We start from the raw sequence: 27,605 nt of genomic DNA, 5'->3' as shown, positions 1-27,605 counted from the left end.
CTATTCCTTCAACCACGGAGAACATGAAGAGATTGAGGATAGACGAAGTGAGAGATGATGAAGATATTTTACCACATCCTACTGTACGTATCACTCAACTATCTCATTAACTGGAGGGATATGCTAGGCTTATCATGAATGTGCATTATAGTTAGCTGAATAAAGCAAATTCAACTGATGCCATTGCATAATATCGTAGTGAGTGTTTGTTAACTGGATTCTTGGACAGGAACATAAGGCATTAGCTGTGTGATAGATAGAAAAGTTGGGAGATGGATCATTTGTATGAAAACTGATGTACATGGCTTATTCACAACATTGCCTGTAGAGGTTTTGTTGATGAACACCACTGACCTTTCTTCTGTAGACCACTCCAACTGAATCACTTATGTGACAATAGACAATACAAGTATAATGAAATGATTTGTGTTACAGTATTACTTCTCGTATTTCAACGTTTCTGTAAAAAATAAAAAATATAATATTAATATATATATATTTTTTTAACTCTAATGAATGAATACCCCAGCATAGGAGGACACATATTATTGTGATATTCTCCCCACCAGGTTCAAACTGTTCACTCTATGTGTGGCTTTAAAATAAAGTGAATATTTGAATGGTCACTTCATAAAACGTGACTCATACATTGCACATGATCAAAATCCCATTCTATTGCTCAGTGTGAATTCCTACTCATCCCAGCTCTTTGGAGGAACGTTTCCTCTCCATTATCTACTGTGTAAACATCATTTATGTTGTCACCATGGTGATTCTAACTGAAACTGCCACTGACAGGAAATTGCTTTATGTTTGTGAAGTCTGTGTTGATTGGTTGTGTGTTTGCATGCATATCCAATGTGTAACAATCACACCTCAGCCTCTATAGTATACTATAGCTGAGTAATACCAAGTTTTAACATTTTGAATGAATTCCCTGTTTTATTAGTATTGATGGAAAACCCAAGCCTAGTGGATTTAGGTTTCTGTGAATAGTAAAGCGTTAACTACATGGTAACAGATCTGCTTTCATTGTCTTTAAAATTGTAAAGCGATGATTGAGTTCAGCAGGTGTGCTGGAGCCCTCTCTCTATCCTGCTTCCAGTCTCTGTCTCTCTCGCACTCTCTCTAACGTCCCCCCCCCCCACACACACATTTCCCCCCGTCAACCTGTTCTTCTTTCACTATTTCTAAATTCTGAAATATATTTTAATTCTATTTTTATTGAACTTTTATTTAACCAGGTAGGCCAGTTGAGACAAGTTCTCATTTAGAACTGCGACCTGGCCAAGATAAAGCAAAGCAGTGCGACCAAGAACAACAACCCAGAGTTACACATGGGATAAACAAACGTACAGTCAATAACACAATAGAAACATCTATGTACAGTGTGTGCAAATGTAGTACGATTAGGGAGGTAAGGCAATAAATAGGCCATAGTGGTGAAATAATTACAATTTAGCATTAACACTGGAGTGATAGATGTGCAGATGATGATGTACAAGTAGAGATACTGGGGTGCAAAAGAGCAACAACAACAAAAAACATAGGGATGAGGTAGTTGGGTATTCTTTTTACAGATGGGCTGTGTACAGGTACAGTGATCGGTAAGCTGCTCTGACAGCAAATGCTTAAAGTTAGAGAGGGAGAAATAAGTCTCCAGCTTCTGATTTTAGCAATTTGTTCCAGTCATTGGCAGCAGAGAACTGGAAGGAAAGGCGGCGAAAGGAGGTGTTGGCTTTGGGGATGACTAGTGAAATATACCTGCTGGAGCGCGTGCTACTGGTGGGTGTTGCTATGGTGACCAGTGAGCTGAGATAAGGTGGGGCTTTACCTAGCAAAGACTTATAGATGACCTGGAGCCAGTGGGTTTGGCGACGAATATGTAGCGAGAGCCAGCCAACGAGAGCATACAGGTCGCAGAGGTAGGTAGCATATAGGGCTTTAGTAACAAAACGGATGGCACTGTGATCGACTACATCCAATTTGCTGATTAGAGTGTTGGAGGCTATTTTGTAAATGACATCGCCGAAATCAAGGATCGGTAGGATAGTCAGTTTTACGGTCAGAGTATGTTTGGCAGCATGAGTGGAGGATGCTTTGTTGCGAAATAGGAAGCCGGTTCGAGATTTAATTTTGGATTGGAGATGCTTAATGTGAGTCTGGAAGGAGAGTTTACAGTCTAACCAGACACCTAGATATTTGTAGTTGTCCACATATTCTAAGTCAGAACCGTCCAGAGTAGTGATGCTAGTCGGGCAGGAGGATGCGGGCAGCAATCGGTTGAAGAGCATTTAATTTTACTAGCATTTAAGAGTAGTTGGAGGCCACGGAAGGAGTGTTGTATGGCATTGAAGCTCGTTTGGAGGTTTGTCACAGTGTCCAAAGAAAGTGTGTGAGCAAACTGAACCTTGTTCAAAAACCCCAAACCTTGTTCAAAAGAAGTGAGTAAGAGATAACTTAACTTCCCCTGATGACTTAACTTCCCCTGGTAGCTCTGGAATTACCAGACAAATGCAGTGACAATCCCTCCTGCTCAATTACAGCAGTTGGGAGGGGAGCAGGGAGGTGTGGGGGAGAGGTTGGATAGAGGACTCGTGTTTCAGAGAATAGCACACGTCAGGGGTGTGTCATCTGAGCTGAACCACGTCCATTTATACACACCACTCTCTGTGTGTGAGACAGAGAACAAAACGTAACCTGGATTGAGCATGAATTCCTTATTTAGCAGGGGGACGTTCTAAATTGTTAACAACAGACTTACCAAAATACACAAAACTAGATTTTTTTCTGTTTCGTGTGTATTTGAAAATCAAACGTATTATTAATTTGGAGTGGTCATACAGTCAGTTGCTTTGCCGTTGCAACACAACTGGACCTCTAAGCCACGTCCTAAACCTTTACAACACCCTACAAGTGTCCTTCAGGCAGCTTGTACCACTGCCCTTTGTAGGCAGCAGTGAGGTAACAGACAGCAGCAGCCTCCAGTAGGGGCAGTCCAGAGAAATATATTAGTCAGCTTCATGAGCTCTCTGACGACATGCAGTGACCCCCCCCCCAGAGAAATATATTAGTCAGCTTAATGAGCTCCCTGACAATATGCTGTGACCCCCCCTCCCCAGAGAAATATATTAGTCAGCTTCATGAGCTCTCTGACGACATGCAGTGACCCCCCCCAGAGAAATATATTAGTCAGCTTTAATGAGCTCCCTGACAACATGCAGTGACCCCCCCCCCCCAGAGAAAAAGCGCTTCTGGGGTCAGAGGAGGACACTCGAGTGACACAGCCTCAACCCAAGAGCAAGGACAATTCAGCGTAACCTAACCCCTCTCTCTGCCTACTGTTTAACCCCTATGAGCCATCACCACAGCAACGTGCTGAACATGCCTGTTGGTTTCCTCTTCACAGTAAAAAAAGGATTGAGACCGGTTCTCTTTTTCCCCTCCTCCTCTCTCCTCTACTTCCTCGTTTCCTCCCCCACCCGATGTTCTTGTGAAAGAGAGTGTGTACTGCAGGCAGCCAGCCAGCCAACCTTTCGGCTGGGTTCTGCCCGGGAGGCTCCGGCTTCAGCAGTTCAGCCAATCAGAGCACAGGCAGAAGGAAGGGCTTAAACCAGTCCCCATCCCAGCCCCCCTACTGCGTGCATCTCATGCAAGCTAAACTTACTCCACATAGTCTGACTTCCTGGACCCAGGGAGAGAGTGTTGCGATAGTACTGATCTGTATAGGAGCCCCATACATGACTGCTTTGTTTGAAACTGTGAGCTTTTTTAACCTCCTTACCAGTGAGAAGAGACTATAGGGATTTCCCTTTTTTTAGCTCTCCATTTCTCCTTCACCACATCGGTGGACAGGATGATAGCAGCACAGCTTCTGGCCTACTTCTTCACTGAGTTGAAGGATGATAAAGTCAAAAAGGTGAGTGCTCTGTAGGGACCTTGCTACAGCAAGCAGAGTCGTTGCTACCTTCCTCCTAAAAATAGGACAGCTTTGAGGCACAGAGCTCAGGGCCATGTGACAAAATGTGACATAATCTGAAGCCCTGGGCTTATCGAGTGCCCCGAAGTTGGTAGATTCTCTCTGACTAGAGTCATGGTTACGTTTCCCTGTGTTGTGATAGCGTGCAGCAGCGTTTACAGTGTTGGTCAGGGCATCTTGTCTGTACCACTGCAATGTCCTTGAAACCAGGATGTGGCCTGCCCTGAGCAGTGGGCCACGGGTTTGTTCCACGTCTGTTGTGAATGAATGTGTAGGGTGTGGTAACTAACCCTGTGAGAGGTCAGGAGCATCTAAAGCTACCCACCTCTTATGAGAAGAGGGTCAGGTTTCAGCTGCCGAATGACATTGCCTCCACTCGCTTCCTGGAGGCCCTTGCCGTAATGATTTCACTCTGTCATTGTTGAGAGAGAAAGGAATGCAAACGTTGAGAATGTGCATGTTGGAACTGCCCCATACCTCCTCTCCTGGCTGTTGTAGGATTACTGGCTAGGGTGTGTTAGTGGCAAATGTGCCTAAAGAAAAGCTAGCAAGTACATACTCTAGCTGGCAGGCCTATGTCCTTGTGGTAAATGTAATGTCACTAGATTAAAACCAGCTATTATTCAGAAGTATCAAACATCTTTAGATTTCTCTGGCACAGCCATGTAAACAAATTACAGCGAGGTACAGGTTATTTATTCTCTGAAGGTTGTTTGTGTGGATGTCTGAGATGTGCTGCTGAATGACTTGTAGTTCTAATGAATGAAACATTCAGTTGCAAGTTCTTGGGCTCAACTAGTGTTTTGTAACAGGCCCAAACAGCGATCGAAAGATGTGTGTGCTTTTACTTGTTTGGTCAGCTGCAAGTACATTTTTTTTGTTTTGTTATTTCCTCCTCTAAATCTGCTGTTTTGGTCATCAATTCAGTTAATGTAGGAAACTGCTAGAAAGAGAACCCATGTGTTCTCAATTGACGCAACTCTAAAAAGGAATCTAAAACGTTTAGGTGTTGTACAATTCAATCTTCCTTAATTGTGCAATATCCTCTCTGAGTAGTATCCATAATTGTTCATTTTTTTACAATATGTGCAATATGATCAAGGATAAGGAATGTGACATAAGTATCACATAGATTGTGTGTATTTGTACTGACTCATTTACGTGATTAATATGTCATACAACTAGCCCTAGGTGGCTATCAGGGAGGGACGTGCTAATATGCCACACTCCCATTCTACATCTTTAGGAAACAGGAAACAATGAAATGACTGTAAAAAGACACCAGTGAAAGCTAAGTTTACATATCCTCAGTCCTCAGTCCCCTATTGCGATGTGTGCTGTGGTAGTTAAAAAAACATTGACATATCGAAATATTTGTTTGGCAAATATCGAAGGCTTTTAGCTTGTGGCTAGAGAAACACAGCCATATTACATTTGGTTATCAGGTTAAACTCTCAAACGGTGTTCTGAACACAATGCAATGAAGGCTCAACGGGCAGCCATTTTCAGTCAATACTAAGCATTCCTTACAGGGTTAATTGTGTCTACAAAACTACTATAAATAATACTACATGTTTGTAAAAAAACGCATGACCAAATTTCATGAGCCTAATCTCAAGGCTGATGAAATGGTTAGAACAGGAAATATGTGTAATATCTAACCCCTGGAACAGGAAGCCCACGCATTCTTCATAAATGACGGATATTTACAGTGCCTTCAGAAAGTATTCATACCTCTTGACTTATTCCACGATGTTGTTGTGTTTCAGCCTGATTTGAAAATGTATTAAATACAATACCCAATAATGACAAAGTAAAAACATGTTTTTATACATTTTAGCAAATTTATTGAAAATGAAATACAGAAATATCTAATTTACTTAAGGATTCACATCCCTGAGACAAGACATGTTAGAATCACATTTGGCAGCGATGACTGTTTTGAGTCTTTCTGGGTAAGTCTCTGAGAGCTTTGCACACCTGGATTGTACAATATTTGCATATATGTATTTTAATTTTTTTCCTCAATCTGAACCAGGCTGTAACACAACAAAATGTGTAAAAAGTCAAGGGGTGTGAAGGCACTGTATGGTGTGTGTTTCTATTTTTTTTTTTATAACAATGCTGACTGTATGTACTGTATGACAATCATCGTGACTTGCTTTTTATGTTTCCTGCATTGGAATAATAAAGTTTATACAGTTAGTGCTAACCCAATCATTTTATATCTCACATAAATTCCTTTCAGTTTTATTCCTCTTATTACAGACCGGTACTGTAGCTCGTTACTGGAATGTCTCGAGGCAGTTCAATAGAGCTCTGTCCTCAAATAAACTCCTGTTTTATTTCACTAGTGCTGCCTTCATTCACATGGACAGATGTGGAAAGGCTTTAGAGTGAACGGCTCACTCTCCCAAGATTAAGGGTCAGAGGTGTGGCCTTCATGTCACTAGGCCCAGTATGTCAAAGGACGGCTGAAATACTAGTATTACTTGAATGTTTTGTAACTTTTGGTGTCGTTTGTGAGCCCATTTTATCTGCTTTCTCCTTGAAAGGGAACACAATAATCTTAATGCTTTGAATGTTGATGTATGAATGATGAGTGGATTAAACTGAATAAAACATTTCCCTCAAGAACAAGGTGGTTGTCAAATCAAATTGTTTTTGTCACATGCGCCGAATACAACAGGTCTAGACCTTACAGTGAAATGCTTACTTACAAGCACTTACCCAACAATGAAGTTTTAATAAAAATAGTGTTAAGTAAAAAATTTAAAATAGAAAGGAACAAATAATTCAACAACAGTAGTAAAATAACAATAGCGGGGCTATGTACACGGTGTACCGGTACAGAGTCAATGTGCGGGGGCACCGGTTAGTCGAGGTAATTGAGGTAATATGTACATGTAGTTAAAGTGGCTATGCATAGATAAAAAACAGAGAGTAGCAGCAGCATAAAAAGGGATCTGGGTAGCCCTTTGATTAGCTGTTCAGGAGTCTTATGGCTTGGGGGGTAGAAGCTGAAGAAGCCTTTTGGGCCTAGACTTGGAGCTCTGGTACCGCTTGCCGTGCAGTCTATGACTAGGGTAGCTGGAGTCTTTAACAATTTTTAGGGCCTTCCTCTGACACCGCCTGGTATAGAGGTCCTGGATGGCAGGAAGCTTAGCCCCAATGATGTACTGGGCCGTACGCACTACCCTCTGTAGTGCCTTGCGGTCGGAGACCGAGCAGTTGCCATACCAGGCAGTGATGCAACCAGTCAGGATGCTCTCGATGGTGCAGCTGTAAAACCTTTTGAGGATCTGAGGACCCATGCCAAATTTTTCAGTCTCCTGAGGGGGAATAGGCTTTGTCGTGCCCTCTTCACAACTGTCTTAGTGTGTTTGGACCATGACAGTTAGTTGGTGATGTGGACACCAAGGGAACTTGAAGCTCTCAACCTGTTTCACTACAGCCCCGTCGATGAGAATGGGGACGTGCTCGGTCCTCCTTTTCCTGTAGTCCAAAATCATCTCCTTTGTCTTGAACACATTGAGGGAGTGGTTGTTGTCCCGGCACCACACGGCCAGGTCTCTGACCTCACAATAGGCTGTCTCATCATTGTTGGTGATCAGGTTGTGTAATCGGCAAACTTGATGATGGTGTTGGACTTGTGCCTGGCCGTGCAGTCATGAGTGAATAGGGAGTACAGGAGGGGACAGAGCACGCACCCCTGAGGGGCCCCCGTGTTGAGGATCAACGTGGCGGATGTGTTGTTACCTACCCTTACCACCTGGGGGCGGCCCTTCAGGAAGTCCAGGATCCAGTTGTAGAGGGAGGTGTTTAGTCCCAGGGTCCTTAGCTTAGTGATGATCTTTGAGGGCACTATGGTGTTGAAAGCTGAGCTTTAGTCAATGAATAGCATTCTCACGTAGGTGTTCCTTTTGTTGTGGTGGGAAAGGGCAGTGTTGAGTGAAATAGAGATGGCATCATTTGGGGATTTGTTGGGGCGGTATGCAAATTAAGTGGATCTAGGGTTTCTGGGAAAATGGTGTTGATGTGAGCCATGAGTGATCAATGATGATGACGTGTTGATGTCTTTCAGATCGATAAGTACCTGTACGCCATGCGTTTCTCAGATGAGACGCTGGTGGACATCATGAAGCGCTTCAGGATTGAGCTGGGAAATGGGCTGGGCCAAGACACCAACCCCACAGCATCCGTCAAGATGCTGCCCACCTTCGTCAGGTCCATTCCTGACGGTTCAGGTGAGCATGGATATTCAGATGAATAAGAGTTGTGGGAAATGTATGCCTTTCTTTAAAAGGGACAAGATGTAACATGTTAAAGATTTGTACAGTTACTGGTGTAGGATCTTAATTAGTTTCAGGAAATTTACTGCACACCAGGAAATACAAACTTGTAGTGTATTCAAACTTTAAAAAAGGCTTCTGAAGTTCGTCATTTCCACTTTAGAATGTCAGACTTGATTTGACCTCTGCTGAGTCCCCCAACAACCGGAAGCTCCGGTTTTCAGGGGAAATGGAAAAAGAGCCTGGCTGCATTTCAAACACTTAAGACACACCTTCTCCCCTCAGCCCTCAAATTAAGTGGACACTTCTGATAACGTGTCTGACGAGTTGACACTTGCAGGGCAAGGAGCGAGGGAAGAATAAATCAATTTTAAATGGACCACTCTTGCCCGGAAATGTGTCACTCGTTCATCCCACGGTTGTGTTTTCAGTCATTATGGAACTGTTGTGTGTGCCTTATATGTGCTACAGTCAATTATGATTGCATTTCATATCTTGGCTGGAAGACAACGCATCCACAGACATCGAATGTTAGCCATCCTACTATATCAGGTAAATCGATGGATGAGTGTGATGTCAGGGAAAGTTATGTTCACAAGTTAATGTTTCCAAAAAGCTAGCCAAACAAAAACATCATTACTTTTATGATACGTGTTTGCATTAGTAGCACAATTTCTAACTTATTTACACTTGTATGTTGACTTCTCCATATTAATGGTTGGTTTTACATTTTGGCTGACTTTTCTTCGCGGATGTACAATCATCATGAATTGAATTATGGGGTGTTTCAGGCCCGGAGCGAACGTAATTGTACACTCGCAAACTCGATCAAAAACGAGGGCTGAGGGGCTTACGTTGCCAACTTCCCTTGCTTGGCTAATGTTAAGAGAATTATGTTCTCAAGGTTCAAAAACTGAACTTCAATTGAACTACTCGGTCTGCTACTAAAAATTTGTAAGATTCTTGTTGAAATGAAACAGACAGAGGCCAGTCTACAATAGTCAGCAACGTTTATTTACGAAAGCTCTGGTCTGTTGTACAAGACAATTTATTTTATACTGGCTTCTCACGCACACACATTTGCACACAAACAGTAAGTATGCACACACTGTCCTGCTACCCAGCCGACAAAGATTATGGACCGTGAGACTTACTCCCCATCCTCCCTCAAGATAGGGAGACCCTAGGAAGTACTCTGTGGCCCCAGCCAAGGTCGGCGCCAAATTCTGCTCAGACAGTCTGTTTTTAAGATAAACATTAGCTATATTGTTTTACCCTAATTCTAACTAGAACTACACATTTATTGATTATAATTTTATACATTCTAATCAATTCCATACAATTATATGGTTTCAGGGTGGAATATTCTAATCATTCAATTAACAGATTAATCCCATTAACACTAATCATTTGTATCAACGACAAAGATGGCCGCGGGGATTCCCCAAAGAGCATAAGGCGAGGGTAAGTGGAGGAGGGTCTGTTTTTTATGAGTTTGAAACGCAGCCCATGTGACGCTACTTCAGCTTTTGGACGTTAACAAGGTGACACTCCATCTTAACTCCTCCTCCACATTTAATGGATTGGTTGAACAGTGCAGAAGAGAACTTCCCCTAACTGTTTTTTTCTTATTTTCTTCTTCTTGTCAAGACCAGTATGTAAGGGATCTATTTTCGGGCATTTATTTTACGCTGCTGCAGGATTATTTTCCTGCTGTGAGAAACTGCTGAAATGAAGGTCGTACATCTCTACACATCTAGGTGTGAGAAAGAAACCTGAGGTGTAATCATTAGCCTGAGATGTTAAAATGAGAGTTTTTATTGGACAAATTCAGATAAGTCCCTCCCCATTTCAATCCATTTGCTTTCGTTTAAGAAACGCTTTGCAACAGAATCGGCGGAATGATTACACCCCAGTTAGTCAAGTGGCATTGTTTAAGTTTTTTTCTCCCATTGGCTAGAGTTACAGTCACAATAAAAATGTGAGGATCTGATTTCCTGAGTACAACCTACATTTAATTTGACCAATATTAAAGGACACAATCTCATACATCTCACCTCATCAATTCTCCTATGATCTTTCAGGGCAGGTCAATATGAGTTGGCAGCACATTCGATCTGCCAACACTCAAATCAAACCATTTGAATGAAAAAGGTTATCTGATGTTCCTGATACAGCAAGTTGAAATAATGTTTGATTCATGAAGAATTGCATCTTATTGTGTCCAACACTTGTAAACTTTTGCTAGAATTTGGTGACAACTGGTGTGTCTTAATCAATAGTAGCAAAAGGTTGATACATTTTCTGATCAACTAACTTGAACATGTGTTTCAAATGGACAAATGAAGCATCCAGTGGATTCATCGATGCATTCATTCAATGATGAATGAACTGTTGTCGTCTGAATGGCTGTAGGTCTACTGCAGCGCCAAGCTTGCCGTGTAATCATGGTAGAATCTGCCTTTGCTGCAGCGTGTAAGCATTCTATATTCAAGCCCTCCAGCACCCTATCAAAAGCCTGTGATTACATCATAGATTACACATAATCCCACCTCCAGATTTTTATAGGCAGTCGGTGTCTGAATCTACCGTCTGTACTCGGTGGAAGGCTGTGTTATGTGTGTGACTGGCAGGGTTGGAACCCGGGTCTCCTGTGTGGCAGAAGATTGTGGTAAGCCATTGAGCTAAAGTCTATAGGCATTAGTTTGGTGATCTATGTGTGAGCATGGTCAACATGATTAACTGTATGTGTTATCAACTTTATGTGTTATCTACTATATGTGTTATGTGTTATCAACTATATGTGTTATCAACTATATGGAATACGTCTATCAGCTACGGCAACACCGAAATGTTTCCTAAGGTCAGTGACATGATACTGTATCCCAATGATCTTTTAGCTCTACAAGCATTGCTATGAATGTCTTGGTTCTTGTTTAACACAGTAAAACTTCTGAAATCACCCTGGACCAGGATTGTAATTAATACATAGTACACTATGAAGATGCTTGAGAACCTGCAATGTCCTTGTATTGTTGACCAGGAATCCTCCCCCTGGCATTCCTTCAATTATTTATTCCATAAGGAATTGTGGAAGGGAGTGGAGAATTAGATTTCAAACAATAGTTTTCACTAGGCTATCTATACTTTCATGTGATTTTCAGCATCTTCATTTGTAAGCAATACGTTACTAATAAAGATGGACATTGTAAATTCAGTATAGTTGCTCCTTTAAGACTCCTACTGAGTTGAGTTGAGTTGAGTTTGAGTTTATTTTTACAGGGACAGTGCACATTAATCAACGTTTCAGTAAAAGTGCTGGTTTTAGCCAGCCGGCTAATTTTCAACCGCAGTCCCTGGGCAGGTTATTAAAAACAATTACAATATAGACAATAGCAACATAGAACAAGACATAGCAACATAGGACAAGAAAGACGTAGCATACAGACAGAGCAACATAGAACAAAATGCAGCAAGACAAAATTCATAAAAGCAACAAAGTGTTTCCACACCTCACAAGTTACAGACAACAGACATGGAAAGCGGCAACACACAGCTAGGGACCATGTTCACAAATCTGATTGACCTTTAGCCATGTCTTCAAGCATTTTGTGAAAGTGTGATATGTGGTGCAGTTATATGTGTCTGATGGCAGTGTATTCCAGACATGGGAAGCTCTCACAGAAAAAGCGGATTTACTAAAGGTGCTTTTCCTTAGAGGAACTACACAGTCACCTCTCATAGCAGACCTTGTGGATCTGCTGCCATATGTTTGGGTTTTCTGTTTAACAAAAATACTGAGTGGAGGGGGAGCCAAGCCATTTAGGATCTTGAATACAAGACATGCATTGGTGTATTGCACAAGATTTTCCCAACTCAGGAGCTCATGCTTTCTGAGGATGTGACAGTGATGATGGCTATTGGGCTTCCTATCAAGCACTTTGAGAGCCTGTTTGTAGACAGACTGAATAGGTCTTACTGTTGTACAGCAAGCTTGGGCCCAACTAGTCAAGCAGTATGTTAAGTGGGGGAGTATCATAGATTTGAAGTACAGTTTTGCTACTGTTACTGTGTTAATAAGTAACATCCAGGCTGCTGAATCCTGCTGTCATTCACACTTTAAATATTTGCTAATTTATTAACAAGGCAGCAGTGAAGGAAGTCTAATGGGTTTGACTACCTCTTGACATGGCCTAATGTTGCAACCCTACACTGACTGAAGTTAGTGCAACTGTGTAGTGCAATCATGACCAAATGAATCAACTACTGGTAGGCTAAAGCAGTATCTATTAACATCCTATCAGGAAAGCGCAATTCAGAGACGAGTTTTCGGTGAAGCTTTCTCACTTTCTCCCATCGGAAGATGCATTTGTCAGAGTGTGAATACTAGCAGATAGCCAACCTAGCAATGATTTATTGTTGTCAGGCGACAGCAGTAGGGTGAATTAGGTTGTTAATCTGTCTGCACTCAGTGTTTTAGGATTGGATGTAAAAAAATTAAAATAAAAAGCATTTCCTGTGAAACAATCACTTTTAAGTAAATCACAGCAAATGTGGCATACATCACACTGTCAGGGTATTAGCTCGTGAATGGAGTAAGAGATCATATATGCAGTAGGCCTTTAGGGTTCAAATGTTGCATTTCCTCGTTTAGTTTTTTTACTTTTCAGTTCTGTTGGTTTTCAAAGGAGAAGTTGTCATGCCCATAAAGTACTACTGCTTTCATTGTAACATGTTCTCAAGACATTGTTAAACAGTCTTTAATTCCCAGTAGAGTGGATTTTTGGCAAGAGTTGCCAGGAGCTTTAGCCAAACTGATATACTCTTGCATGGCAATGCCAAGGATAGTCAACCCAGGCATGGGCAACACAAGGATAGTCAACCCAGGCATGGGCAACACAAGGATAGTCAACCCAGGCATGGGCAACACAAGGATAGTCAACCCAGGCATGGGCAACACAAGGATAGTCAAGCCAGGCATGGGCAACACAAGGATAGTCAACCCAGGCATGGGCAACACAAGGATAGTCAACCCAGGCATGGGCAACACAAGGATAGTCAACCCAGGCATGGGCAACACAAGGATAGTCAACCCAGGCATGGGCAATACAAGGATAGTCAACCCAGGCATGGGCAACACAAGGATAGTCAACCCAGGCATGGGCAACACAAGGATAGTCAACCCAGGCATGGGCAACACAAGGATAGTCAACCCAGGCATGGGCAACACAAGGATAGTCAACCCAGGCATGGGCAACACAAGGATAGCCAACCCAGGCATGGGCAACACAAGGATAGTCAACCCAGGCATGGGCAACACAAGGATAGTCAACCCAGGCATGGGCAACACAAGGATAGTCAACCCAGGCATGGGCAACACAAGGATAGTCAACCCAGGCATGGGCAACACAAGGATAGTCAACCCAGGCATGGGCAACACAAGGATAGTCAACCCAGGCATGGGCAACACAAGGATAGTCAACCCAGGCATGGGCAACACAAGGATAGCCAACCCAGGCATGGGCAACACAAGGATAGTCAACCCAGGCATGGGCAACACAAGGATAGTCAACCCAGGCATGGGCAACACAAGGATAGCCAACCCAGGCATGGGCAACACAAGGATAGTCAACCCAGGCATGGGCAACACAAGGATAGTCAACCCAGGCATGGGCAACACAAGGATAGTCAACCCAGGCATGGGCAACACAAGGATAGTCAACCCAGGCATGGGCAACACAAGGATAGTCAACCCAGGCATGGGCAATACAAGGATAGTCAACCCAGGCATGGGCAACACAAGGATAGTCAACCCAGGCATGGGCAACACAAGGATAGTCAACCCAGGCATGGGCAACACAAGGATAGTCAACCCAGGCATGGGCAACACAAGGATAGTCAACCCAGGCATGGGCAACACAAGGATAGTCAACCCAGGCATGGGCAACACAAGGATAGTCAACCCAGGCATGGGCAACACAAGGATAGTCAACCCAGGCATGGGCAACACAAGGATAGTCAACCCAGGCATGGGCAACACAAGGATAGTCAACCCAGGCATGGGCAACACAAGGATAGTCAACCCAGGCATGGGCAACACAAGGAGTTCAGTCTCTGTGAAATGTGACTGTAGAACTACATTTATAACCTACATACCTCTATCAGTACTATGTGCCAGTGGCTCATATGTTCTTGCTGCGTCCACATTAGATTAGATTATATTAACTTTATTATCCCACCCTGTCACGTTCCTGACCTTATTTGCCTTTGTTTTACTTTGTTTAGTTGGTCAGGACGTGAGCTGGGTGGGTAGTCTATGTTATGTGTTTCTATGTTGGGTTGAATGTGTTGCCTGATATGGTTCTCAATTAGAGGCAGATGTTTGACGTTTCCTCTGATTGAGAACCATATTAAGGTAGGCTGTTCTCACTGTTTGTTTGTGGGTGATTGTTCCTGTGTCTGTGTCTGTTGCACCACACGGGACTTTTTCGTTTGTTCGTTCGTTTGGCTGGTCTTTCCTGTTCGTGCGTTCTTCGTGTCTATATGTAAGTGCTCTAGTTCAGGTCTGTCTACGTCGTTTGTTGTTTTGTAGTTTGTGTAAGACTTTTCGTGTTTCGTCTTGTTTAAATAAATAATCGATTATGTCTGCATACAACGCTGCGTTTTGGTCCGACCCTTACTCCTCCTCCTCATCCGAGGAGGAGGCATTAGACAGCCGTTACACACCCGGGTAACATTTATTTGGTTGTGTTCTTAAAAAGACAAAGTACAGATATAGGATCTTAATTTAAACACCCTGTTGCAGGAGAACTTTCCTGCAATGCATCAACCCCTACAAAATTGTCGATTCATTATAATCGACACAATAATTCACATTTCCTGTTGCTGCAGGATTATTTTCCAGCTGTAGCAAACTGGCTCAAATTAAGATACTCCGTCTGTACATAAAACAGAGGTACACAGAATAATAATGCGCAATAAAATGCATTTGAAGGTGCGACGAAGGCTACACATCCATATTGTTATTGCTTGTTACAGAGAAGGGGGACTTCATAGCTCTGGATCTGGGAGGCTCTGCCTTCCGCATCCTGCGAGTAAAGGTGTCCCATGAGAAGAAGCAGACGGTTCAGATGGAGAGCCAGGTCTATGACACTCCTGAGGACATCATCCATGGCAGCGGCACTCAGGTACGGGGTACCTTTCAAACTCAAACCATATATAAATGTCCAAGGGCCCGATTCAGACTTGAGATAAGTAGACTTAAAACTGCAATATGTAACTTTTTGGGCAACCTGATCAAATTCACACACAAATATGTTATAGATATGTAATTCGCATTGAAAGCAAGTCTATAGCAGCTGTAGATATGTTCTTTGTGTGCTATTTCTATGCTTAGTTCTTAAGTTTTGTTTTTGCGTCTTTTACTTTTGGTTTTGTACACCAGCTTCAAACAGCTGGGGAAAAATGTTGTTATTGAAAATATATTTCACAGCAGTGATTTCGGGGTGTGGTTTGATGTCGGTGTCTCTTGTGTGTGTTCGCAGGTGGGAAGAGTTAGCCCAATTCTTTTTCCAATTAGCTTCAGGCGGCCGGGGTGCGAAAATTAGTTTGACTGTGGATAGCCTATCCCTGGGGATAGTTTGGGACCGTCAATAAATTGCACAATGTAAATGAGACAATCATTTCAGGTTGCACACCTTCTAGCAGTCTCATTAAATGCTTTCAATATTTGTATATGAATTTCTACAATTTATAGTTGGTTTGAGGTTTTTAAGTCATTGACATTTGAAGCTATTGACATTTTAAAATATTGTCCCATGTACAATGTGTAATTTACTGGTTGTCCCTAACTAGCCCCATAGAGATATTGAATGTCAAACCAAGTTGACCATGGGCATTACAAAATGATTACTTGGGTGCGGTGGGCAGGAATAAAATTAAAAAGAAGGTGTAAGGGGTTCGCACAAGAACAAAAAATGCTGCTTAAAGCTTACTTCGTTATTCAATGATTTTAATCATTTTCAGTGCGTCAGTGATAGCCCTAAAAGCCTAGTGGCAAGGTAAACACAACCAAAGTGTGCATTGCAGTCTCTCCTTGTCCATACATTGCTTTCGAGATAACTATCCCTCACTAAATTGTTTTCCTTTTGCAGCTGTTTGACCATGTTGCAGAGTGCCTGGGTGACTTCATGGAGAAGCAGAATATCAAGGACAAGAAGCTTCCAGTCGGCTTCACCTTCTCATTTCCCTGTGCACAAACCAAACTGAATGAGGTGAGAGAATCATTTTTATTATTTTATTTAACCTTTATTTAACTTGGCAAGTCAGTTAAGAACAATGACGGCCTACCAAAAGGCCTCCTGCGGGGACGGGGGGCTGGGATTAAAAATGATCACACCAATAGGACAGTACACCTAAGAGTATCAGTTTCAAAGACTGTTCATATATTATAGCTCATTCATCTGTAGCCTAACTTCCTGTTTGTCTGTTGCAGAGTTTTTTGCTCAATTGGACTAAACGATTTAAAGCCAGCGGAGTTGAGGGAATGGACGTTGTGGCACTTCTGAACAAGGCCATCAAAAAGCGTGGGGTAGGTTTGATGTTTTCAAGCATGCTTGCCTGATGCAATAACAATGAAGTTCAGTCATAAGCAATGATTAGAAAGAAATCTGTTGCACCATGGTTGTATAATTGTAACCCTGTGCTTTTTTTCAGGACTATGACGCAGACATCATGGCAGTGGTCAATGACACAGTTGGAACCATGATGACCTGTGGCTTTGATGACCAGCGGTGTGAAGTTGGTATCATCATAGGTAGGACATCCACTTACCTCCCAACAGACAGATACAGTGCTGTTGGATTTCAATGTTTCCCTTCTTATCATCCTTTTACCCCAGTTTTGTTCAAGCCGGGCTGAAGCTCATTGGTTACACTCTTAAATCAAATGTTATTTGTCACAAGCGCCGAATACAACGGGTGTAGACTTTAACATGAAATGCTTGCTTAAAAAAATAATATTCCGCTTAAAAAAGTTTTTTAAAGGTTTAAATTATATATATTTTTTATTAAAAAAACAATAGAGTAACACAAGTAATAAAATAAAACGCACAAGAATGGAGCATCAAGGCCTCCCGGGTGGCGCAGTGGTCTAGGGCACTGCATCGCAGTGCTAACTGCGCCACCAGAGTCTCTGGGTTCGCCCCCAGGCTCTGTCGCAGCCGGCCGCGACCGGGAGGTCCGTGGGGCGACGCACAATTGGGCCAGTGTTGTCCGGGTTGGGGAGGGTTTGGCCAGTAGTGATTTCCTTGTCTCATCGCGCTCCAGCGACTCCTGTGGCGGGCTGGGCGCAGTGCGCGCTAACCAAGGGGGGCCAGGTGCACGGTGTTTCCTCCTACACATTGGTGCGGCTGGCTTCTGGGTTGGAGGCGCGCTGTGTTAAAGAAGCAGTGCGGCTTGGTTGGGTTGTGCTTCGGAGGACGCATAGCTTTCGACCTTCGTCTCTCCCGAGCCCGTACGGGAGTTGTAGCGATGAGACAAGATAGTAATTACTAGCGATTGGATACCACGAAAATTGGGGAGAAAAGGGGATAAAATTTACAAAAAAAAAAAAAAAAAAAAAAGAATGGAGCATCATGTATATACAGAGCTACATTGTATATACAGGAAGTAGTACTCTCGCTACTAATATGTTATCTCTTGATGTTTCCTCATTCTCCTTCGTTTCTGGATATACAACAGCATTTTAAAACATGCAGTTGTAAATGAAAACTGCAGCCAACACTGTTTATAGGGAATTGATGGGGATGTCCTGGCCCTTGTTAATGACACAGTGGGAACCATGATGACCTGTGGCTATGACGACCAGCATTGTGAAGTGGGGGTTGTCATAGGTCAGCCTGGCATTCATTTGCATCCTTCATTCAGAATGGCTGTTTCATTGTCAGTATCATGAGTCTTTATCTCTAGCTACCCAACAGTCTTTCAATTCAAAGGCTTTATTGGCATGGGAAACATATGTTTACATTGCCAAAGCAAGTAGAATAGACAACAAACACAAGGGAAATAAACAATCAGTAAACATTACAAAAGTTTTTAAATAATAGAGACATTTCAAATGTTATATTATTGGCTATGTACAGTGTTGTAACATTGTGTATCAGTGTTGCAAACAGTGTTGCAAATAGTTGAAGGCAGATTCTTCCTCACCATTGCTTCTGTATGTCATCTCAGGCACAGGTACTAATGCTTGTTACATGGAGGAGCTGAGGCACATTGACCTGGTGGAGGGAGACGAGGGCAGGATGTGCATCAACACAGAGTGGGGAGCCTTCGGGGACAATGGGATGCTGGAGGACATTCGCACAGAGTTTGACCGAGAGATTGACCGGGGATCTCTGAATCCAGGGAAACAGCTGTATGTCTGCTCTTATTATTAGACTAGAAAGTAGATCTTACCGAGTGACTTGAAGACATGAAAAGATCAGTCTAGTGTTTTGGTAGTAGTTGTTGTCTTGTGTTACCTTTTCTCTCAGTGTTTAGTAATGTATTGTATATTTTTCTCTCCAGGTTTGAGAAGATGGTCAGTGGGATGTACATGGGCGAACTTGTGCGACTCATCCTGGTCAAGATGGCCAAAGAAGAATTTTTGTTTGAGGGTCGGATAACCCCTGAACTTCTTACCAAAGGGACAATTGAAACAAAACATGTTTCTGCCATTGAAAAGTAGGTGTCAATCAGTTTTATTTTCCTTCGGGTCCAGACGACTTGTGTCATGTTTTAAGTCTGCACACTACTACTGTACACCTTTAATGTTATTTACCACCACTGAGCTCATCCCTTCTCGGTACCTGTCATTGTCCAGGAGTAAAGAAGGCCTTACCAAAGCCAAGGAGATCCTAGGTCGCCTAGGTGTAGAACCATCTGCAGATGACTGCATCGCCGTGCAGCACGTATGCACCATAGTCTCCCACAGATCAGCCAACCTCATTGCTGCCACTCTGGGTGGCATCCTCTCCAGGCTAAAGGACAACAAAGGGAATCCTCGTCTTCGCACTACTGTGGGCATTGACGGCTCTCTCTACAAGATGCACCCGCAGTGAGTAGTCTATACCAGAAGAAGGCCCCGTAGATACAGTGATTAGCCTATAATGCTAGAGGGCCCCCTGGATACAGTGTTTAGCCTATACCACTAGAGGGCCCCCTGGATACAGTGTTTAGCCTATACCACTAGAGGGCCCCCTGGATACAGTGTTTAGCCTATACCACTAGAGGGCCCCCTGGATACAGTGTTTAGCATGTGCCACTAGAGGGCCCCGTGGATACAGTGATTAGCCTATACCACTAGAGGGCCCCCTGAATACAAGGCATAATGTTATTGTGAATCTTAATTGTGTATCTTGATATGAAGCTGTGATTCTGCCAAATGGTTTAGGGGTATACTATAATGGACTTTGAAAAAAGAGACACTGATACAGATATCAACGTTATATTTTAGGTACCAGGGCAAAAAGTCTGAGTTGTTGAGTTGCATGAAAGGTTGAGTTACACGTGAGAGTCTAAGGTCAGGATTTTGGTCTGACTAAGAATCTCCCATCTCCTCAGATATGCCCGGCGTCTCCACAAAACCGTCCGCCGCCTAGTTCCCGAGTCAGACGTCCGCTTCCTGCTCTCAGAAAGTGGCAGCTCCAAGGGCGCTGCCATGGTGACCGCCGTGGCCTACCGGCTGGCTGATCAGCGGCGTCAGATCACAGAGACCCTGGCTGAGTTCAGACTGACCAATGACCAGCTGCTGGAGGTGAAGAAGAGGATGAGGACGGAGATCCAGAACGGCCTGGGGAAAAAGACCCATGACAGCTCCACCGTCAAGATGTGGCCCACATATGTACGCAGCACACCGGATGGATCAGGTAAACCACATCAACAGGTTGACAGATCCCCATGCTGTATAAAACCACATCAACAGGTTGACAGATCCCCCTGCTGTATAAAACCACATCAACAGGTTGACAGATCCCCCTGCTGTATAAAACCACATCAACAGGTTGACAGATCCCCCTGCTGTATAAAACCACATCAACAGGTTGACAGATCCCCCTGCTGTATAAAACCACATCAACAGGTTGACAGATCCCCCTGCTGTATAAAACCACATTAACAGGTTGACAGATCCCCCTGCTGTAAAAAACCCCCCACATCAACAGGTTGTCAGATCCTCAATGCTTTGCTACACTGCTGTATAATGATGGCCTCTTTCCATGTAAGGACATTACATTGTGTATTTTATTGGCTCAGCACCTCTTGCAGTGCCCTGATTAAGGTCAATGTGTTTCTAAGACTAGCACAATTACTGCACAACACTCCCACACCTTGATGTAAATCAATCCAATTCTAATGAGAGATTAAACTCTGATAACACACTGCTTGTCTGAGGCCTAATTTCAAATGGCTATGACAGTGGTAACACTTTACATAAAGTGAACAAGTACAGTGCATTGTAAGACATGTCATAAGCTTTTATGAACCCTTTACAATCACTTATGTTTTCTAATCACCTCATAATGAAATGGAAAATCAAATAATATTTTGTTTAATTAAAGATAGAATTCTTATGTTGTGTTTTCCAGAAAAGGGTGATTTCTTGGCTTTGGATTTAGGAGGGACAAACTTTAGAGTGCTGTTAGTAAAGATCCGTAGTGGCAAGCGGCGGACAGTAGAGATGCATAACAAAATATATGCCATTCCTATGGAGGTGATGCAGGGGACCGGAGAGGAGGTGAGTTAGTTTGGGAGTTTCATCTGAGTATGGACTTATCTCATTCTGTACCAAAACAATAAACATTTTCTCACATATTAGAAAAGGTAAATGCAACAGCTTCTATTATATTTCCATAGAAACAATAGAACACACATTAAGCACATTCTAACAGCCAACCTTTGTTACCTGTGTAACTTAAGTAAATGTTACATGTGCTTGTTGAAACATACCCTCCATTTCCCCCCCTCTAGCTGTTTGACCACATTGTCCAGTGCATATCTGACTTCCTGGACTACATGGGCATGAAGAACACCCGCCTGCCTCTGGGCTTCACCTTCTCCTTCCCGTGTAGACAAACCAGCCTGGATGCGGTGAGCTGACTGCAAGGTTTCTTAAAATATGGGTCGGGTGAGGTGTAAAGTAATCAGCCATTCATCAGCTTTTTACATCTCAGACATATTGTTCACAACTTGCTCATTGCTGTGTGTGTGTGTGTGTGTGTGTGTGTGTGTGTGTGTGTGTGTGTGTGTGTGTGTGTGTGTGTGTGTGTGTGTGTGTGTGTGTGTGTGTGTGTGTGTGTGTGTAAAGTTGAAGTCAGAAGTTTACAGTTTACACTTAGGTTGGTGTCATTAAAACTCGTTTTTCAACCACTCCACAAATTTCTTGTTAACAAATTATAGTTTTGGCAAGTCGGTTAGGACATCTACTTTGTGCATGACACAAGTAATTTTTCCAACAATTGTTTACAGACAGATTATTTCACAAATAATTCCCTGTATCAATTCCAGTGTGTCAGAAGTTTACGTACACTAAGTTGACTGTGCCTTTAAACAGCTTGGAAAATTCCAGAAAATTATAGGCTAATTTACATCATTTGAGTCAATTGGAGGTGTACCTGTGGATGTATTTCAAGGCCTACCTTCAAACTCAGTGCCTCTTTTCTTCACATCATGGGAAAATCAAGTCTGGTTCATCCATAGGGGCAATTTCCAAATGCCTGAAGGTACCACGTTCATCTGTACAAACAATAGTACGCAAGTATAAACACCATGGGAACACGCAGCTGTCATACCGCTCAGGAAGGAGACGTGTTCTGTCTCCACTTTGGTGCGAAAAGTGCAAATCAATCCCAGAACAAAAGCAAAGGACCTTGTGAAGATGCTGAAGGAAACAGGTACAAAAGTATCTATATCCACATTAAAACGTGTCCTATATCGACATGACCTGAAAGGCCGCTCAGCAAGGAAGAAGCCACTGCTCCAAAACCGCCATTAAATGCCAGACTACGTTTTGCAACTGCACATGGGGACAAAGATCGTACTTTTTGGAGAAATGTCCTCTGGTCTGATGAAACAAAAATAGAACTGTTTGGCCATAATGACCATCGTTATGTTTGGAAGAAAAAGGGGGAGGCTTGAAAGACCAAGAACACCATCCCAACCGTGAAGCATGGGGGTAGCAGCATCGTGTTGTGGGAATGCTTTGCTGCAGGAGGTCCTGGTGCACTTCACAAAATAGATGGCATCATGAGGGATGCAAATTATGTGGATATATTGAAGCAACATCTCAAGACATCAGTCAGGAAGTTAAAGCTTGGTCACAAATGGGTCTTCCAAATGGACAATGACCCCAAGCATACTTCCAAAGTTGTGGCAAAATGGCTTAAGGACAACAAAGTCAAGGTATTGGAGTGGCCATCACAAAGCCCTGACCATAATCCTGTAGAAAATTTGTGGGCAGAACTGAAAAAGCGTGTGCGAGCAAGGAGGCCTACAAACCTGACTCAGTTACACCAGCTCTGTCAGGAGGAATGGGCCAAATTCACCCAACCTATTGTGGGAAGCTTGTGGAAGGCTACCTGAAACGTTTGACCCAAGTTAAGCAATGTAAAGGCAATGCTACCAAATACTAATTGTGTGTATGTAAACGTCTGACCCCCTGGGAATGTGATGAAAGAAATAAAAGCTGAAATAAATAATTATCTCTACTATTATTCTGACATTTCACATTCTTAAAATTAAGTGGTGATCCTAACTGACCTAAAACAGGGGATTTTTACTAGGATTAAATTGTGAAATTGTGAAAAACTGAGTTTAAATGTATTTGGCTGAGGTGTATATAGACTTCCGACTTCAACTGTGTGTGTGTGTGTGTATATATATATATATATATATATATAATTTATTTATTGAGTGTCAAACAAACCTCTAAATCTTGACAGTGTGTGTGTGAATCACTAATAGAACATCACTCTGTCTTTGTTCAGGGCATCCTGGTCACCTGGACCAAAGGATTCAAGGCCACTGACTGTGAAGGGGAGGATGTTGTGGGGCTTCTCAGAGAGGGGATTAAACGGAGAGAGGTAAGTGGAGAGATGGCATGATTCTATAACCTGAGCCCGGCCCTGAGCAGGAAAATCTCTTGGCCCTAGATATAACGAAGGCCCCTGCTGTAAGTGGCTGATCTTTGGGTATATAATATATACAAGCTGAGATCTTATGGGCATCTATTGACAATCAAAAGTCGCTGGAGGCTGCTCTTTTTGTTTGTTTTTACCATGATATAGAAAGTTGTGATACAATATTTGTCAGTGGTATTTCTATAAATTCATTTGTCATCTCCCCATTGCATATGTTTCCCAAAGACGTCCTGCACATGTGATTTTATATCTGTGTTTACTTCAGGAGTTTGACTTGGACGTAGTGGCAATAGTGAACGACACAGTTGGGACCATGATGACATGTGCATATGAAGAATCCACCTGTGAGGTTGGCCTGATTGCAGGTTGGTCATCTGTTTTCAGACACCTCCATAATGCTGATTCAAAATGGTTTCTGCCTAATGATAGAGCATGGGCAGGAAATGGACACCCACACACTGTTGAATGTTCCTGTGTCTTCGCAAAGTATAGTGGAGCACTCAACAGTTTCCAGGTGTATCGATTTCTTTTCTATGATGTACATTTTGTTTCCTGCACCTGGCAAAGTGTAGTACTTTCAAAACTAATTCTAGACCATGGCAATATAGATTTGAGCGACGGAGAGGACAAGTGAAATTAGGAATGATCAGAATAACAGCTGATTGCGAGAGTAACAATGTCCCTATATCTAGACAACTGCAGAACATTATAATTATTGTGTTTGGTCGGAACCAGCCCTCCTCTGAAAGGCTGAGATATTTGACTCAGCTAATCAGCTGTACCAGTGATTGTCTGAGACGGGAGTTTGTTTTACCCCTTGTGTTGGTATTCAGGATTTGGACCACAATGGACAAGAGTTGCAGCTCGTGAGTTTATTTCTTCACCTCGTGTTGAGGTTCACATTTCCAACCATTTCAAAAATGTAGCTCCTGGCTCACATTTCCTGGTCTCTGAGATTCAGCGTTTAAACCACTTTAGAGGTGGGCTGCAACTCCTTGTCTTTCTTGGTCTAATGTTACTTTCTGTTGCCAATCCTTTTATACACTCTCGTCAAAAGGGGACGGTTCTGTCAGTCTGACACGCTCTCTGACCTCATTCGGGGCGTGGCTACTTACTATGAACAGTTTATAGTAGATAGATTCTCTTATCCCTCCTAAAATCACATTCTAATCTTAACACATTTTTCATATTATATGCACAACGTATTGGATGGAAACTTGACAGATCAAGGGGATACACTTTCCAAGTTACAATTTCGTCCATACAATTTTTTAATGGAATCACTGACCATTCCCCACATTGTTATGTTAGAAATATTGTTCCAGTATCCACTTTTGACCGTGTTCGAATTTTGGCGGGAAAACAGTCTGTGAAACAAAGACATTCCTTTGGTTGATACTAAAGGGGGAGACAGAGCCCCCCTTTTTCCTGCAATTTACCACAGGGTGTGACCTGTCAAACCGGCCCAGTTCCCTCTTCCCCTATTCTGTGGGTGAGAGAAGGTCTGGTTATTGTCAATCATTGCCAAGCTGATCTGACCGATTGTGATCATCACAGGACAGTCATGACAACATGTATGGTTTGTGGTTTCAGGAACTGGCAGCAATGCATGTTACATGGAGGAGATGAGGAACATTGAGACGGTGGAGGGAGATGTGGGGAGGATGTGTGTCAACATGGAGTGGGGTGCCTTCGGGGACAACGGCTGTCTGGATGACATCAGGACAGAATATGACAGAGCTGTGGATGACTTATCACTCAACCCTGGCAAGCAGAGGTGACTGGGCTGCTCTCTTTATTTGATATGGAATAGTCTTGTTATTAGAGATCTAGATATACGTAAATTATTCTGTTTTTTTCATCTCAGGTATGAGAAGATGTGCAGCGGTATGTATCTAGGGGAGATTGTGCGAAACATCCTGATCGACTTGACGAAGCGTGGCTTCCTCTTCAGAGGGCAGATATCCGAGACCCTAAAGACCAGAGGCATTTTCGAAACTAAATTCCTCTCCCAGATTGAAAGGTCAGCAGCCATATTGAATCTGCAATTGAAATGGTAACTGATTGTGTCATAACTACCTTTTTGTTGTGCAATGGTCTCAACAAAATGTCTTCATTTTCCCTTCAGTGACCGCTTGGCGCTACTGCAGGTGAGGTCCATTCTGCAGCAGCTAGGTCTGGACAGCACATGTGATGACAGTATCATTGTCAAGGAGGTGTGCGGTACAGTGTCTCACCGGGCGGCCCAGCTCTGTGGAGCCGGAATGGCCGCCGTCGTCGACAAAATACGAGAGAACCGCGGGCTGGACCAAATGGACATCACCGTGGGGGTGGACGGAACGCTCTACAAGCTTCATCCACAGTGAGTAATAATGATGTGATTGCAATTGGCTTGTAATAACATGTATCACAGTCATTGACTGAGTTATTCAAGTTGACAATGATATTATGGTGAATGTTGAGTATGAAGTTATGTTGAGTATGCAGTTTATTGCAGTTATAAAAATGGTATAGCACATCTTCGTTCTATTCTCTTTTATCAAGTTCTACATCTTCATTGATTTACTTTCAGTGTAACAATAGCATGAACAAAATCAAGTGTGTTATACGAGACCAACCGTGTCTTTTTCTATCCATTCACAGCTTCTCGGGGATCATGCACCAGACAGTGAAAGAGTTGGCCCCTAAGTGCAACGTCAACTTCTTTCTCTCTGAGGACGGGAGCGGCAAGGGTGCAGCCCTCATCACCGCTGTGGGATGTCGCATGCGTGAGCAGGAGGAGAAGAGCTGAGTCTGTTTGGCCTGCCCCCCTCCTCGTCCTCTTTCACTTCCTCTTCTTCCTCTCCTTACACATGGTTAGAGAGGTATGCTACAGTATGTGACCAATACAATTTGATTTGAGGATTTGATTTAACGATGACGCTGCTACAGTATCCGCCACTCTGCTTCAGACACAACCCGTTGTGGGCACCAGTGACGGAACATTACATGCTTCCAAACCATTTAATTCCTACACCTGCTATTACCAACCTTTTTCCTCTTTGTGTTGGTCTGCTGTATTGGATGGAAGGAACTGGGCTCTGTTTGATTTAGTCTTGTTTGTGATGTTAGAACACTGCTATAGGTATTTGAGGCTAATGTAGAGAAGAAAGGGAATATTTCTGCTTTGAATGTCTTATACCTTGCCTAGGTATGTTAAATGTTATTTATTTTATAGTGTGGATGTTTTGACATAATGAGTGGTAGGGGATAATCATTGTAAGGTTAAAGATCTCTATTGAAAAATTGAGTTTTATTTTACTATAAGTATTTCCAAAATGTCAAATGTCAACTTTGCTTTTGTTTGATAGAATTTCTAGGGTTGTCATGAATGCACCATTGTTCCCTGACCTTTGAGTATATTTTCATTGCTCAAGGGCAGGCTGCTCACAAGCTCGTTCAAACGTCTATACAGCCACCCTGTAGGATTTTTCCTTAATACATTGCTTTGGCAGTCTTTGTGAAACCTCTCAGGTTTAGTCATATTAAGTAAATGTAAAAATCATGCTTTTTACCTAACTCCTCCTGAAAACCAGCGCTCTAAAGCAACTGGATCAATAAAAGTGTCTTTTGTGAACAAGATAATGACTTGAATTCCAACAGTGTACAATGTAAAAAAAGATGCTTATAACAGAATGAAGGGAACAAAATAGGAGTATACGTTTGCATACTGCAGTTGAATGTTTGAGTCTTACTGTACAAAAATGATAGAACACGATAAATGCATAGAACATGATAAATGCATAGAACATGATAAATGCATAGAACATGATAAATTATAGAACATGATAAATGCTTGCCTTATTTGGTGTCAGATGTCTAGAATACATTTATTTTGTACAATTATAGAGATGCACTAAAGCTGGTCCAAATGATGCAATGGGATTAAATGAAACTTTATTTTGATGTGCAAGCAAATATGAAGCTTTTACTTTTCTTTGAATATCTATGGTAATTATCATGGCAATACTTTTTTCCAATAAAGGTCGACTTCCATTCTGAGCTTTAGTTCATGAAATGTTCCAGTGATGTTATAGTTAGGACATTGATAATATAATACAGACAGTTAAGCTCATTGACAAGGATGCTATGTTAGCAACAACCATATTTCTGTTATTTT

General features: G+C 42.5%; 1 protein-coding gene across 2 annotated transcripts; it reads left to right on the top strand.

The window, feature by feature from the left end:
* The first annotated feature begins 8 nt into the window (after positions 1 to 8).
* Positions 9 to 27,487, top strand: LOC129828673 (hexokinase-1-like). Of its 2 annotated transcripts, none has more exons than XM_055889799.1 (18): positions 9 to 83; positions 8,064 to 8,226; positions 15,310 to 15,458; positions 16,425 to 16,544; positions 16,766 to 16,861; positions 16,987 to 17,086; positions 18,504 to 18,687; positions 18,840 to 18,995; positions 19,135 to 19,368; positions 19,875 to 20,179; positions 20,897 to 21,045; positions 21,279 to 21,398; positions 23,294 to 23,389; positions 23,712 to 23,811; positions 25,040 to 25,223; positions 25,314 to 25,469; positions 25,575 to 25,808; positions 26,090 to 27,487. In XM_055889799.1, exons 1-18 carry the CDS (start codon positions 24 to 26, stop codon positions 26,235 to 26,237), a joined length of 2,754 nt encoding a protein of 917 aa, XP_055745774.1. In that variant the 5' UTR covers positions 9 to 23; the 3' UTR covers positions 26,238 to 27,487. The 2 variants fall into 2 exon arrangements, with proteins under 2 accessions (XP_055745774.1, XP_055745773.1); XM_055889798.1 differs by lacking the exon at positions 9 to 83 and adding an exon at positions 3,601 to 3,919.
* The last annotated feature ends 118 nt before the right edge of the window (positions 27,488 to 27,605 follow it).

The sequence above is a fragment of the Salvelinus fontinalis genome, chromosome 30 (genome assembly GCF_029448725.1).
Source record: "Salvelinus fontinalis isolate EN_2023a chromosome 30, ASM2944872v1, whole genome shotgun sequence".
NCBI lineage: Eukaryota > Metazoa > Chordata > Actinopteri > Salmoniformes > Salmonidae > Salvelinus > Salvelinus fontinalis.
Note: the sequence above shows the minus strand (reverse complement) of the source record. Positions and strands in the feature narration are given on the sequence as shown.

What these genes read in the sequence shown, in the direction of transcription:
- LOC129828673 (XM_055889798.1), top strand. Translation starts at nt 3,857, where the DNA reads ATGATAGCAGCACAGCTTCTGGCCTACTTCTTCACTGAGTTGAAGGAT. An exon ending in AGGATGATAAAGTCAAAAAG is followed by an intron (nt 3,920 to 8,063) that starts GTGAGTGCTCTG and finishes GATGTCTTTCAG; the next exon opens with ATCGATAAGTACCTGTACGC. An exon ending in CTCTACAAGCTTCATCCACA is followed by an intron (nt 25,809 to 26,089) that starts GTGAGTAATAAT and finishes ATCCATTCACAG; the next exon opens with CTTCTCGGGGATCATGCACC.